This window comes from Leucoraja erinacea, chromosome 3 (assembly GCF_028641065.1).
Source record: "Leucoraja erinacea ecotype New England chromosome 3, Leri_hhj_1, whole genome shotgun sequence".
NCBI classification, from domain to species: domain Eukaryota; kingdom Metazoa; phylum Chordata; class Chondrichthyes; order Rajiformes; family Rajidae; genus Leucoraja; species Leucoraja erinaceus.
In genome coordinates this window covers 12,961,749-12,978,170 of record NC_073379.1, presented here as the reverse complement: position 1 = coordinate 12,978,170, position 16,422 = coordinate 12,961,749, and the positions used below count along the sequence as shown (strand labels likewise).

General features: G+C 46.7%; 1 protein-coding gene across 1 annotated transcript in view; it reads left to right on the top strand.

The window, feature by feature from the left end:
* Nucleotides 1-72: 72 nt before the first annotated feature.
* The window catches only part of LOC129695299 (uncharacterized), a 49,736-nt gene continuing 33,386 nt past the window's right edge, over nt 73-16,422 (top strand). Inside the window, exons 1-3 of the mRNA XM_055632121.1 lie at nt 73-230; nt 2,712-2,794; nt 14,588-14,676. Coding sequence (XP_055488096.1) covers nt 103-230; nt 2,712-2,794; nt 14,588-14,676 — 300 coding nt within the window. The 5' untranslated portion in view covers nt 73-102. The remainder of the gene's footprint in view (nt 231-2,711; nt 2,795-14,587; nt 14,677-16,422) is intronic.

Below are 16,422 nucleotides of genomic sequence, written 5' to 3'. Positions count from 1 at the left end.
GTTGCTGGCTGGAGCGTGCGCGTGCCCGCGGTTGCTGGGTCCCGGGCCGTGCGCGTGCCCGCGGTTGCTGGGTCCCGGGCCGCGCGTGCCCGCGGTTGTGAGATGGCGGGTCGGCGGCAATCGGAGGCCGCGTCGGACAGCGACAGCGACAGCGACAGCGACGAGACCATCGTGGCGGGGTCGGTGCAGGAGAGCGAGGAGGAGGAGGAGGATGAGCGGCGCGCGGACAGGTACCCGCCCCCCCCCCTCGAGGGGCCAACGGCCGTCAGTGCCGCGTGAACCCCGGCCCGCCTTAACCTCCCTCCATCCATCCATCCATCTCCGCGCCGTCGTCTCCTCGGCCCTCACCGGCTGCACATGTTCACCGCGACACCAGCCTGACCGCACCCAGTGCACCCGTCACCACCGTCACCACTGCACCCACCGTGATTGCACCCATCACCACTGCACCCACCGTGATTGCACCCCCATCACCACTGCACCCATCACCACCGCACCCAGTGCACCCGCACCCACCGTGACTGCACCCACCGTGACTGCACCCATCACCACTGCACCCACCGTGACTCCACCCACCACCACCGCACCCACCACCACGGCACCCATCACCACTGCACTCACCGCACCCACCGTGACTGCACCCACCGTGATTGCACCCATCACCACTGCACCCACCGTGACTACACCCACCACCACCGCACCCACCACCACGGCACCCATCACCACTGCACTCACCGTCACCACACCTGCTGCACACACACCACCACTACACCCACCACCACCGCACCCATCACCACCACACCCACCGTCACCATATCCGCTGCACCCACCACCACTGCACCCACCACCACTGCACCCACCACCACTGCACCCACCACCTCTGCACGCACCATACCCACCACCACTGCAACCGCCCCCATCACCACTGCACCGGTCATGACTATACCTACCATGACTGCACCCACAGCAACTGCACCAAATGTATCCACCATCACCCCACTCACCACCACTGCACCCCCCCCCACACCCATCGTGACCGCGCCCGCTGTAGCCACACCCATCGTGACCATGCCCACCATGACTTCACCCACAGCAACTGCACCAAATGTATCCACCGTGACTGCCCTCCGTGACAGAAAGCACCGCAACTGTATCGACTGTGACCACGCACACAGTACCCACACCCATCGTGACCTCACCCACCACGACCACCCACTGTACCCACCTTGTACGTACCCATCGTGACTACACCCACTATCGGCAACCACCACGCCCCTGTGACTGTGCCCACCAAGCCCACCACAACTGCACCTACTGTCACGGAACCCCTACCATGACAGTACCCATCAATTCCACTGTGACAATGCCAACTGACCCACCCCGCTGTACCCACCACGACCGTACCCACCGTGCTCGCGACCACCTTGACCATCGTCGTACCCACGCGCCACGCCCACCGTGACCATCCCTACCACATTCGCCATGACCATCTCTACCACATTCACCGTAACCGCATCAACCATGACTGTACCCACCATACCCACTGTGACCCCAGTCACTGTGACTGGACCTCACCACATAAAACATGACCATAGCTTCCACGCCTACCCTATTACTGCCTTCGATTCTCCTGCTTTTCAATCACGTGCACCACTCAGTCAGAACAGTTTTGCACAGGAGCTTCTGCCCATAATGTGTGTGCTGAACATGATACCAAGACAAACTTATGGCCTGTACATGATCCATATCCCTCCGTGACCTGCATATCCCTGTTCCTTTCTAAAAGCCTCTCAAACACCACTATCATCTCTGCCTCCTCCACCACCCAGCAGTGCTATAGAATCATGCAGTGTGACCTTCACTCAACTAGCCCATGCCGACTAACGTGCCCCATCTACACGAGAGGCTTTGGAGAGAGGGTGCAGAGAAGGTTTACCAGAATGATACCTGTGTTAGAGGGTTTATGCCACAAGGAGAGGTTTAATTCATTCGTATTGTTTTCTTTGGAAAGTCGGAGGTGGAGGGCAGACAGTCAGAACCTTTTTTCTCAGAGTGGAAATGAGCAACACTGGAGAGCACGGCTATAAGGTGAGAGGGGGAAAGTTTAATGAAGACGTGCGTGACAAGTGTTTTACACAGTGGTGGGGGCCTAGAATGCATTGATAGGAGTGGTAGTGGAGACAGATACGATAGTGACATTGAAGAGGCCTTCAGATAGGAAGATGGATGGAAGTGCAAAGAAGAGAGATACCTGTATATGGATCATGTACAGGTAGAAAATATCAGTTTAAATTGGCATCATGTTTGACACAAACAATGTGGACTAAAGGGCTCGTTGCTGTACTGTGTTTTACACACACATAAAGCCATTAATATATGGAAATAGGTGCCAGAAGAGATGGTGGAATCTATGCTTTTCAGCTGTACCGTAGAATCATTACATTTAAGAAACTTCGAGACAGGCAATTGGACAGATAGGGCAGTATCATTGCAGGCCTTAATGCAGGCTAATGGAATTTGTGCAGGTTGGCAAAAAGGGCAGCCTGGATGTGGCAGAGGCCCTGTTTCTGTGCGACACAACTCCATTACTCGATTATTCTTCAAGTAGCTTTTAAATGTTAGCAGGTTGAAATATCATTTGCATACTTATAATGCCGCACCTTGCCAAATTGTATTTTCATTATTGTAATTTTTTTCTTGCTTTCATCTAGAATGCTGTTTATTCATAAAAATGCTTTTCAGCTGTACCATACAATGAATGATTTTACTTCAAGGATGGAAGCTCCATTTGAAGGTAATATTTTACATTTTGTTTTATATACTGTATGATCAACTCAGTTCCTTTCTCTTCTGTCTATTTTCCTCCCTCCTGGATATTGTACTTTTTTCAAGACAATATTTGCCAGATCAGCAATTGTCTAGTTACAATGGCTTGTATTAGCACGGAGATTGCCAGTGAAATTGTTCTTTTTATGCAAAGGGTATTGCAGCTGAGTCCAATCGTTTTATTTCCCAAAGGCACCAACATACATTCTTAATTACTGGCAAACGAGAGTACAGTTTTTCAAATAAATTAATCTTCATCTGAGATAGACACAAAATGTGGAGTAACTCTGCAGGTTAGGCAACATCCCTAGAGAAAAGGAATAGGTGGTGTTTCGGGTTGAGACCCTTCTTCAGATAGAGTCAGGGGAGAGGGAAACTAGTTATGAAAATATACATAGAACAAATCAGAGCTGGCACTGATGACCCAGGAAAGATGGAGCCCGCAATGGTCCATTGTTAGCTGTGGAAGAGATGATAACGAAGAGATAGTGAAACTACCAGGACAACTAGGCTGGGGGAAGGACGGAGATAAAGGGAATGCAAGAGTTACTTGAAATTACAAACTATGCTGCAAAACTAGACAAATTTGACAAATTGTAAAATAAGAGATTCAGTAGATAATTGACATGTGTAAGTTCTGGGGATTTCTTAACTATGGGCTCCATCTGTAGACTGTGACCTATGTGACCATTAAATCAAGAAATCACGACAGTTACATTCTTTCTCTGCAAACGTCAGAGGTCCATTTGTCAGCTTTATAATTGTACCTTGTTTTCCAACTATTCTCTTGATTATTTTATATGTTGGGTTATAGTCTTGTTTTCCAAGTCATTATTATGTCAAATAGCTGTCAGAATTAAATAGTGTAACATAACATTACTCAACGTAATCTCAGATCATTCAAATTGGTACGCTAATTTCAAATTTTCTATCTGTTGCTTGTGCTGCCTTTGCCTATTGCACTCCAAGCTTGAAGTACAGAGTAAAGTCCAGTATCTTAGGCAGATAGTTAGTTGCTTCCTGATTTGTCTGACTTAGAAGGAGTTTTTTGTTGGCTTTAAGATGTCGAGCCAGTAATGGTAAACCAGGCTATTTATACTCTAATTTTTACTAACTCGACCAAGTGGGACCCACTGGGTCCCTGTCACACGGGAGGCCTGGTCCTCCAATGGAACCAATATTCCACCACTCACCTGTTTCCCCAACGTAACCCGTTCCTCAAACGCAATATTGCACCAATCACCCATAGCCCCCAACTGCGGCTCATTTCGCCTTATTCACCTTTCTCATTTTAAACTTTAAAAAAAATGGAATTGCACTTGTTAGCTAGCAGAACCCAGTGTACTGGGATAGCAACATTGTTGCGAACAGGGCTACAATCCCATTGCGACATCGTAGCTGGGAACTGCCAGTGCAGATTTGAAGAAATCCTTCTTAAAGTGGGATTTTGTAAAGTTAAAAATGTTAATAACTTGTAAAATATAACATCAATTTGAACGAAACTTTACACTACACCACAGGACAATGGTGAGTAAGGTGGTGCAAAAATGGTGCACTATTGTGTACCATTTTGGCGTATTTCAGATCATAAAAAGCTAGCAAACAAACACGCTCATAGACAAGATGAGAGTTTTAGTAATATACTAGACTACCATGTTCACACGGGAGGACTGGACCCCCGGCGCAATATTCCACCTCTCCTCCAATTCCAATATTGGTGGCCAGTGGGGGGGGGGGGCTTTCTGGAGCACTGGTATGGGTGTTGTTGGCTGTAGGGACTACTGATCTCCAGAGGGCTAGTATGGACATTGTGGGCCAAATGGATTCTTGGGGTGGCAGCTCAGTCCCTCAAGCCCGATATACTGGCAGCTCACTCACGGCTGGTGGGCTGGCAGTTGACTCGCGGCTATTCCTTGAAATTCCATTTCAAGCAGGGTGCAAGGCCACCAAATTCAAGTGCAGTTTCTTACCTCTTCGAGCAGGGTGCAAGGCCACAAAACAAGTGCAGTTTCATGCCACTTCAAGCAGGGTGCAAGGCCACCAAATTCAAGTTCAATTTCCTACGACTTGAAGCAGGGTGCAAGTCCACCAAATTCAAGCGCAGTTTGATACCACTTCAAGCAGGGTGCAAGGCCACCAAATTCAAATGCAGTTTCATACCTCTTCGAGCAGGGTGCAAGGCCACAAAACAAGTGCAGTTTCATGCCACTTCAAGCAGGGTGCAAGGCCACCAAATTCAAGCGCAGTTTGATACCACTTCAAGCAGGGTGCAAGGCCACCAAATTCAAATGCAGTTTCATACCATTTCAACCAAGTATCTTGGCATCAAATTGCAGAATGATCTGCGTTGGAATGGTCAGACTCATCATGCAACGGTGAAAGCAACAGGTGTCCTAAACTTTCTGAGGCACATCTTTCATCATTGTTCAACTTCTGTCAAGGAGAAGCTATACTTCACCCTTGTTAGACCTCATTTGGACTACGCAGTTGCAGCATGGGACCCATACACAAATAAAAACATTTCTTCGATCGAACGTGTGTCCAAAGACAGGCAGCTCAATTTGTTACTAACACCTATGAGAGAGAAGCGAGTGTCACCAAACTTCTGAATTCTCTGGGGTGGAACCCTCTCCAAGACAGACGTGAAGCTCACCGTTTGACCTGTTTTTACAAAATGTTAAATGGTCAGCTCGACATAGACTACAAGACCTACACCAACCCCAAACCAATTAGGAGCAGACAAGGGCATTCGATCCAATTTATGATCCCAGCTACAAAGACAGATGTATACAGCAATTTGTTCTTCCCCTGCACAATTAAAGCATGGAATAATCTCCACCCAACTATAGTTACCAAACCAGATGCAACTAAATTTAAAATAGCTCTTTCTTCCCAATAACCCTTTCTGGCTTAAGCCCTCCCTTCACCACATCCAGTTTAAATTCCATTTGGAATATTTTGGTGGACCAAGAAACCAAGAACCAAGAACCAAGGGGAAACCACCATAAAACCACACAAAACACCACACTCACAGTTCAGTAGACATTCAGTGTGTTCAGTTGATTCACAACTTAGACAGAGTTGTGACAACTCCCTCCCCCATCATGCAGAGACTGAGCCACACCCACACTTCCGGGTTTTATAATCCCTCCCCCTTCACCCGGAAAAGTGTGGCCTTCATGGCATGATTGACAGGAGAGAGATTTTCAACATTTTTTAAACACTAATAACACTTATTTTTTATTGATGGGAAGATTCCTCTGCACCTGATCAGCGGAGGGGGACTGAGTAAGATGGGCAAAACTCACAGCCGTAAGTGGTAGCGTTTTACCTAAAATCAATATAGTGCAAACAGGAATTTGTCAAGTTTAGACAAACAACCCTTTGCAGTGCCTTTTCACTTCAACACAAAATCCCCCAAACAACCCATTGCAGTGCCTTTTCACTTCAACCCAAAACCCCCCAAACAACCCTTTGCAATGCCTTTTCACTTCAACCCCAAACCGGCCCAAACAACCCTTTGCAGTGCCTTTTCACAACCATTTGCAGTGCATTTTTACTTCAACCCAAACAACCATTTACAGTGCATTTTTACTTCAACCCAAACAACCATTTGCAGTGCATTTTTACTTCAACCCAAACAACCATTTGCAGTGCATTTTTACTTCAACCCAAACAACCATTTGCAGTGCATTTTTACTTCAACCCAAACAACCATTTGCAGTGCATTTTTACTTCAACCCAAACAACCATTTGCAGTGCATTTTTACTTCAACCCAAACAAACATTTGCAGTGCATTTTTACTTCAACCCAAACAACCATTTGCAGTGCATTTTTACTTCAACCCAAACAACCATTTGCAGTGCATTTTTACTTCAACCCAAACAATCATTTGCAGTGCATTTTTACTTCAAACCAACCATATTTTCATTTTCAAACAACATTAAGGACACTCACAGTTTAGTAGACATGTGTTCAGTGTTATTCAGAGCTCAGAGAGATGTGACCCTCTGGCTTCCTCCATCTTGCAGAGACTGAGTGAGGCACACCACGTCCTGGTTTTATAGTCCCTCTCCCCTCCCGTCAGCGAGCGCCGCAGAGAGAATGGCGATTTAAAAAACCCCATTAATATCTCTGATTATTCATCAATGGGAAAAATCCTCCGGCCCCAGAAGGCGGAGGGGGGCTCTGAGCGAGGTGGCCAAAAATTAGGGCTGTAGGTGGCGCCAGCATCACATGGGAGGGTTGGTCCCAGTAGGTGGTCCCAGCATCACATGGGAGGGTTGGTCACCCAACGCAATATTCCACCTCCCCATAATTTCCAATATTGCTGGCGTGTGGGGGGGGGGGGGGGGGCTTTCTCTTGCGCTAGTTTGTACTATTTGTTATTTGTTACTCCAACCCACACACACACCCACACTTTTCCGGGTGAAGGGGGAGGGGTTATCACATACACCCTTCACCTCACACAGCCACTCACACACAGACACGCGCTCACACATACACACACACACACACACACTCACACATTCACACATTCACACACACACACACACACACACACACACACTCACACACACACACTCACACATTCACACACACACACACTCACACACACACACACACACACACACACACATTCACTCATACACACACACACACACACACTCACACACACACACACACACACAGACTCATTCACACACACATACACACACGAACACATACACACACAGACTCATTCACACACACACACAGACTCATTCACACACACACACACACACACACACACACACACACACACACTCATTCACACACTCACACACACACACACACACACACACACATTCACACACACACACTCATTCACACAAACACTCATTCACACAAACACACACAGACTCATTCACTCTCACACACACACTCGCCCAATACTAAAATGCCAAGTAACTTCAGTACGTGTTGAATATACAGTGTGTAAAACAAATGTTTAAAGCCTCCTGTAGAGGCTGCTGGTGCTGAAGCAAAAACGTGCTTTAAATAACATCCAACAAACATACTCACCATAGACAGAGCAAGTCAGCTCTCTTGAATTATTCAACGGCGCCTGCACGCGGCGGTATCTTGACGTCACCCTCTCGCATCTTGCCACGAACCGGAAATGACGCACTCAGCGCCAGCATGCCGCTAACTGGAAATGACGTCATCCGCGCCATCTTGCAACTAAGCGAAAATCACAGAATGAGGGCCAATTTTGAAATTTTGAAACAGTCCAGATCTAATAAAATGTTTATTCACGCTTTATCCATCTGAAAACTGTTGCAAGCAAGCCCTTTAAAAGCCAAGCCAATTGGACAAAAACACTTTGCAAGCCAACAAAACACATTTGCTGAAAGCCCTTTAAAAAGCCAACCCATTGGGCAAAAAAAACACTTTGCAAGCCAACAAAACACATTTGCTGAAAGCCCTTTAAAAAGCCAACCCAATTGGACAAAAACACTTTGCAAGCCAACAAAACACATTTGCTGAAAGCCCTTTAAAAAGCCAACCCAATTGGGCAAAGACTTTGCAAACAACAAACACATTTGCTGAAAACCACATCCCGGGGACTCACCGTGGAGTAGACGTGTGTTCATTGTTATTCGCAGCTCAGAGAGCCGTGACCCTCTCGCTTCCTCGGTCTGGCAGAGACTGAGTGAGCCACGACACTTCCGGGTTTTATAGTCAGCAGGGGCAGCAGAGAGAATGGTGAAATTTTTTAAAACAATATTGCTCTGATTTTTCATCGATGGGAAAAATCCTCCGGTTCAGTACGGCGGAGGGGGGGGGGGGGGGGGCGAGGTTGCCAAAAATGACGGGTGTAAGTGGCGGGGTTCTCTCGGAAATCACATCACAGTAAGTCAAAAGCAGTCAAGATCTTACTTTTAGTAATATAGACTAGACCAAGTGGGACCCATTCCACATGGGAGGCCTAATTCCCCAACACAACCCATTCCCCCAAAGCAATATTGCACCACTCACTCATAGCCCCCAACTGCGGCTCTTTTCGCTTTATTCTCCCTCCCTCATTTTACACTTTAAAATAAATGCAATTGCACTTGCTAGCTAGCAGAACTCAGTGTACTGTGACTAAAAAAAATTCAATAGCACTTGCTAGCTAGCAGAACTCAGTGTACTGGGATTGCAACGTGGTTGCGAGCAGGGCTACAATCCCATTGTGACTTTGTAGCTGGGAACTGCCAGTGCATATTTGAACAAATCCTTCTCAAAGTCGGATCTTGTCAAGCTAAAAATGTTACTAACTTGTAAAATATAACATCAATCTGAACGAAACTTGACAAAAACCACCACGAGACAATTCTGAGTAAGGTGGTACAAAATTTTAGCGCTCACAAGATGAGAGTTTTAGTGATATTTACTAGACCAAGTGGGACCCATTGGGTCCCTGTCACACGGGAGGCCTGGTTCCCCCAACGCAACCCCTTCCCCTAACGCAATATGCCACCACTCGCCCGTAGCCCCCACGGGAGGCCTGGTTCCCCAACACAACCCGTTCCCCAAGACAATATTCCACCACTCACGCTTTTTACCAACGCAACCCGTTCCCCCAACGCATTATTCCACCAGGACAATGGTGAATAAGGTGGTGCAAAAAAAATTAGCGCTATCGTGTACCGTTTTGCCGTACTTCCAGGATCACATGGGATCACACGCATAGATAGATAGAAAGATAGATAGATAGAAACAAACAAGATGAGAGTTTTAGTAATATATATATAGATACTAATATATATATAGATACTACCGCCACAACAGATCAACGGTGGATGCGATCTCGCTGGCCCTCCACTCCGCTCTGGACCACTTGAACAACAAAAACTCATATGTCAGGCTGTTATTCATCGATTACAGCTCAGCATTTAACACAATCATCCCCTCCAAGCTGGTTACCAAACTCGAAGAACTGGGTCACTGCGCATCCTCTGCGCACCCCTCTGCAATTGGATCCTCGACTTCCTCATTCACAGACCACAGTCTGTTCGTATTGGTGGAAATGTGTCAGCCTCGATAACAATCAGCACGGGAGCACCTCAAGGCTGCGTGCTGAGCCCCCTGCTGTACTCACTCTATACTCATGACTGCGTAGCCGGTCACAGTGCGAACTCCATCATCAAGCTTGCGGGACGTATCACTGATGCGGATGTCAGAGTATAGAAGAGAGATCGAGCAACTGTCCATATGGTGCCAGCACAATAACCTGGCCCTCAACATCAGCAAAACCAAGGAACTGATTATGGACTTTGGAAGGAGTAGGATGGGGACCCACAGCCCCGTTTATATCAACCGGTCGATGGTTGAAAGGCTCAAGAGCTTCAAATTCCTGGACGTGCACATCTCTGAAGATCTTTCCTGGTCCGTGAACACTAATGCAATTATCAAGAAAGCTCATCAGCGCCTCTACTGAGAAGACTACGGAGAGTCGGTTTGTCAAGGAGGACTCTCTAATAGGCCATTCTCACGGGGCGACTTGACGCAAGATGTAACCAGAGTGAAGTGGTCGTGGTCTAGCACGATATCACACGATATAACGGGGGGTAGATAAAGAGTTCCCACGGTACTCGGCATTTCTGTTACTTGTGCGAGTGACTTGTCCGTCTCCCGAGCTTTCCCGTTAAATCTTAAATGAACATTGTGAACTGTGAAGTGTCACGTGGCACAAATGATGTCACTATTTTTTCACACACTATAAATATCCTCCCTTGGTTGAATTGGCTCATTTGGAGACATGCCTGTACTAATGCCGTGACTTTACTGCACGAAGATGCCACATTACTTAGACGATGTTAGTTGCGCCCAAGTTTAAATTTCCAACGTGTGTTTCAGAGTAAAGAGTCAGCGCAGAATCCTTGATAATCAAAAACTGTCTGAATCAGCAAGTTAGACACAAAATGCTGGAGTAACTCAGCGGGCCAAGCAGCATCTCTGGAGAAAAGGAATAGATTCCATTTTTGGTCAGGACCCTTCTTCGGGATGATTGTACCCGAAACGTCGCCTAACCCTTTCCTCCAGAGATGCTGCCTGACCCACTGAGTCACTCCAGCACTTTATGTCTATATTTGGTTCCCTGATAGGCCAATTGTTGGCTAGGGAGAGTGTGATCCCAAGAGGGAACCATCGTTGCAAACCTTGGACTGGCTAACCGACATTTACTGCATGGGGGAGGGGGGGGGGGGGGGGGCTGGAGGGGGTGGGCGGGGAAAAGAGAGAGAGTGTAAGTTACCTAAAATTAAATAATTCAATGTTCATAGTGAACACAGGCACAAAATGTTGGAGTAACTCAATGGGTCAGGCAACATATCTGGAGAAAATGAACAGGTGGCGTTTGTGTCTATCTTCGGTAAAAACCAGCATCCGCAGTTCCTTCCTGCACAATGGATCTCAGTGTCAGTCTCTGACTCCCGTTGGCAGGCCATTCGGCCCACAGCCCGCCGAGCGATGACTAACCCATGTCACAGGGGGATGGTGTGAAGGCGGAGTTAGACAGAGCTTGATTAATGTTACGGTTAGGGAATGGGCCATAATATGGCCAGGGAAACGCTGTTATTCGTGACGTCCCCTCCGCCCTTTCCCAGCTGTTCTCAATCGCACCCCTGGCCACACAAAAATTTATACTTTAAGAAGGAATACACTGAACATTTAAACTCAGAACGCCTCTAACAGAGTGAGCCATGTGAGCACTTTGATCATTTGACAAAATAGTCGGAAAAAAATGTTTAAAAGTGTTCATACCTTTTGCTATGCCTAATTAGCCCTTACCTCTGCGAAAATTGTCTAATATTCGTAGGTGAAATGTCACCAACAATTATTGATTCTATTATTAATTGACTAATAATTGACTCTATTAGCAGAAAGATGCAATTCTGGCCTAATATTATCAATGCCTCTGTCTTTGGAAGCAACACCAGCAATTTATTAAATCTGACTACATGCGGCACAGTGGTAGAGTTGCTGCCTCACAGCCCCAGAGACGGGTTCGATCCTGACCATGGGTGCAGTCTGTATGGAGTTTGTATGTTCTCCCTGTGACCGCGTGGGTTTTCTCCGAGTGCACCGGTTTATCCCTCACACTCCAGAGATTATAGGTTTGTAAGTTAATCGGCTTCGGTAACATTGTAAAATTATCCCTGGAGTGTATAAGAATAGGTGGTCGGCGCGGACTCGGTGGGCCGAAGGGCCTGTTTCCGCGCTATATCTCTAAAATCTGAAGTTAGGTAATGTCTAAAGGAACTGCAGACGCTGGTTAATACGCACAAAAGGACACAAAATGTTGGTGTAACTCAGCAGGTAAGTCAGATCTGGGAAGAAAAACATAAAAAGCTGGAGTAAGTCAGCGGGTCAGGCAGCATCTCTGGAGAAAAAGAATAGGTGGCGATTCGAATCGGAACCCTTCAGACATCCTAATCGGAATTGAGTCTGAAGATGTGTCTCGTCACCTATTTTTCTCCAGAGATGCTGCTTGACTCGCTGAGTTACTCCAGCTTTTTGTGTCTGTCTTCGGTTTAAACCAGCATGTGCAGTTCACTCCTTACACGGGTCTCTGGAGAACATTGATTGGTAGCGTTCCGGACCCTGCTTCGGAAAGGCATCGATCGCTAGTCGGTGAGGACTCTGAGCTGTATCTCTCAAAGAAGTACATGTGAAAAATTTCTCACAGACCATAAAAATGCGGAACCTTTCAGTAAAGTCCCTTTTAAAGATTATAGTTATTTTCTTAACATAACTCATGAATAAGTTGATGTCCAAATGCGGATGCAAATCTTTATTTTTTAAATTCAATCCCACAAAAGACAATTTTTACTCACCTTCTGTCCCCTCTGTCCAGCTTTCGGGTTCACCGTTCGCAGGAGTTCCCACGGTAAACGCAAGAGTTATTATGGATATCGCACTGGCCACTACGTCCATAGAATGTTGCAATGTTCAACCACAAGTGTACAAGTCACTCTTGGAGAAATTCAAGCTTGTTTGAATTTTCTCCCGAGTCACCAAGTTACACGAGTACCTGCCGTTGGCGCCACGGTGGTCCACGGTGGTCCACGAATGCCGTACGGTTATCGCACGAGGTTCCCACGATGTTCAATTCTGGTAAACTCTTGCGTCAAGTCGCCCCGTGAGAATGGCCTATAACTTCTACAGGTGCACAGTAGAGAGCATGCTGACCGGTTACATCGTGCTTGGTTCGGCAACTTGAGCGCCCTGGAAAGGAAAAGACTACAAAAAGTAGTAAACACTGCCCAGTCCATCATCGGCTCTGACCTTCCTTCCATCGAGGGGATTTATCGCAGTCGCTGCCTCAAAAAGGCTGGCAGTATCATCAAAGACCCACAACATCCTGGCCACACACTCATCTCCCTGCTACCTTCAGGTAGAAGGTACAGGAGCATGAAGACTGCAATGTCCAGGTTCAGGAATAGCTACTTCCCCACAGCCCTCAGGCTATTAAACCTGGCTCGGACAAAACTTTGATTATTAATAACCAATAATCTGTTATTTACACTTTATCATTTTATTTATTCATGTGTGTATATATTTATATTATAGTATATGGATACATTGATCTGTTTTGCAGTCAATACCTACTATGTTCTGTGTGCTGAAGCAAAGCAAGAATTTAATTGTCCTATCAGGGACACATGACAATAAACTCTCTTGAACTTGAACTTGTACTAGACCAAGTGGGACCTGTTGCGCCCTGTTCACCTAACGCAATATTCCACCACTCACCCGTTCCCCCAACTCAACCCGTTTCCGCCACTCACCCATTCCCTCAATGCAAACCATTCCCCCAATGCAATTTTGCAGCACTCACCCATAGCCCCCAACTGTGCAGGGGCGGCTCATTTCCCCTTATCCCACAGCACTCCCTCTCCCTCCTCTTCATCCTCCCTCTTTAAACTTTAAAAAAATGCAAGCATTTGCTGCCAGGACTAAAAAAATTCTAATTCCACTTACCCTGCCTCCCCCCAGCACTCTCCCCCCCTCCTGTTCAGCATCCCTCTGCCAGGACTCATTGTTCTGTGATTGCAACATCCAATTTTGTGGGATATTTCCTTAATGTTTTTAAATCACAGCATATATGATAACCATTATTTTAACATATAGCTCTGTGCTTTTAAAATCTGAATGGGTGGTCAGAAGTTCAAGAGTGCTTCCTTGGGTCCCCTCAAAGAAGCCTTGAACCCCTAATACCTTTTCCAGACTGCTACTTACTCCTTCACCTACTTGCCTGATCTTGCTGGATTGCTGGGCAGGAAACATGAAAAACAAGTGTACCTGTATCAGAAGATAGACACAAAATGCTGGAGAAACTCAGCAGGACAGGCAGCATTTCTGTATAGAAGGAATGGGTGATGTTTCAGGTCGAGACCTTCTTCAGATCTGAAATGTCATCCATTCCTTCTATCCAGAGATGCTGCCTGTCCCGTTGAGTTTCTAAAGCATTTGGTGTTTATTTTCGGTGTAAACCAGCATCTACATTTCCCTCCTACACATTGTACCGGTATCAGGGTCTCTGTCCTCAGATTGTCATATACTTAGGGAGTCTTGAATTAACTCTGCACTTTTCCTCTGAGATAACAAAGTCCTTGACTGTTGTCTTGCAACCATTTAAATTTTTATCTTGAAGTACACAAATTCTTTCTAAATTTGAAAATGATGATCGCTGTCCCCAAAGTGAATAATCATCTTTCCTACTTGTTTTAGGAAGTTCATCACCTGTGATTCAGCTGATACCTAAAACCAATCTTTTGCGATTACACATGGAAAATCACCAACAGCAAGTGAAAACTCCGGTATGAACTGTTATTTTAGAATTAGACATTGGCTTGTAGAATGAACGATATGGTAACACCATGTGTGTGTGTCCCCCCACCCTGTAGTACGAACACACCCTCACCCTTCTCCCATGCTTCCCACACCTAGGTATGCACAGACCCTCCCCCCCCCCCCCCCCCCTTGGTGCGCGGATACATTCCCCCCCACCACCCTGGCGTGCACACTTTTGTTCCCCCCACCATCTTGGTGCGCTCAATTCTTCCTTCCCCCATCCTGGTGTGCACTCACTTTCTCCCCTACCACTTACCCACCCACTCCTCTAGTGCGCGCACAGTTTTTTCCCCTCACCACCTCCACATCCCCCACCTCCCACTACCACCCCCGATGTGCACACTTCCCCCCTCCTCACCACTCCTGTGTGCCTACCTATCTCCCTCCCCCCCCCCCTCCCGCTGCCCCCCGTCCCAACCCCCCCATCACCCTATTCCTTTTCCCTCTGTACACTCATCTCGCACTTCCCCATTTCTGAGTCCCCTATTTCCCTTTTGTCTCCCCTCCTGTTCCCTCTTATCTTCTTCCTCCCTTACCTCCCTATTCCTTTACATTCCACTTCTTTCCTTATCTAACAACCATATCGTAGAAACATAGAAACACAGAAAATAGGTGCAGGAGTAGGCCATTCGGCCATTCGAGCCTGCACCGCCATTCAATATGATCATGGATGATCATCCAACTCAGTATCCTGTACCTGCCTTCTCTCCATACCCCCTGATCCCTTCAGCTGCAAGGGCCACATCTAACTCCCTCTTAAATATAGCCAATGAACTGGCCTCAACTACCTTCTGTGGCAGAGAATTCCAGAGATTCACCATTGTGTGAAAAATGTTTTCCTCATCTTGGTCCTAAAAGATTTCCCCCTTATCCTTAAACTGTGACCCCTTGTTCTGGACTTCCCCAACATCGGGAACAATCTTCCTGCATCTAGCCTGTCCAACCCCTTAAGAATTTTGTAAGTTTCTATAAGATCCACCCTCAATCTTCTAAATTCTAGCGAGTACAAACCAAGTCTATCCAGTCTTTCTTCATAAGAAAGTCCTGACATCCCAGGAATCAGTCTGGTGAACCTTCTCTGTACTCCCTCTATGGCAGGAATGTCCTTCCTCAGATTAGGAGACCAAAACTGTACGCAATACAGGTGTGGTCTCACCAAGACCCTGTACAACTGCAGTAGAACCTCCCTGCTCCTATACTCAAATCCTTTTGCTATGAATGCTAACATACCATTCGCCTTCTTCACTGCCTGCTGCACCTGCATGCCTACTTTTAATGACTGGTGTACCATGACACCCAGGTCTCGTTGCATCTCCCCCTTTCCTAATCGGCCATAATTCAGATAATAGTCTACTTTCCTGTTTTTGCCACCAAAGTGGATAACCTCACATTTATCCACATTATACTGCATCTGCCATGCATTTTGCCCATTCACTCAGCCTATCCAAGTCACCTTGCAGCCTCCTAGCATCCTCCACACAGCTAACACTGCCCCCCAGCTTCGTGTCATCCGCAAATTTGGAGATGTTGCATTCAATTCCCTCGTCCAAATCATTAATATATATCGTAAATAGCTGCGGTACCCCACTAGTCACTGCCTGCCATTGTGAAAAGGACCCGTTTACTCCTACTCTTTGCTTCCTGTCTGCCAGCCAGTTCTCTATCCACATCAATACTGAACTCCCAATACCGTGTGCTTTAAGTTTGTATAC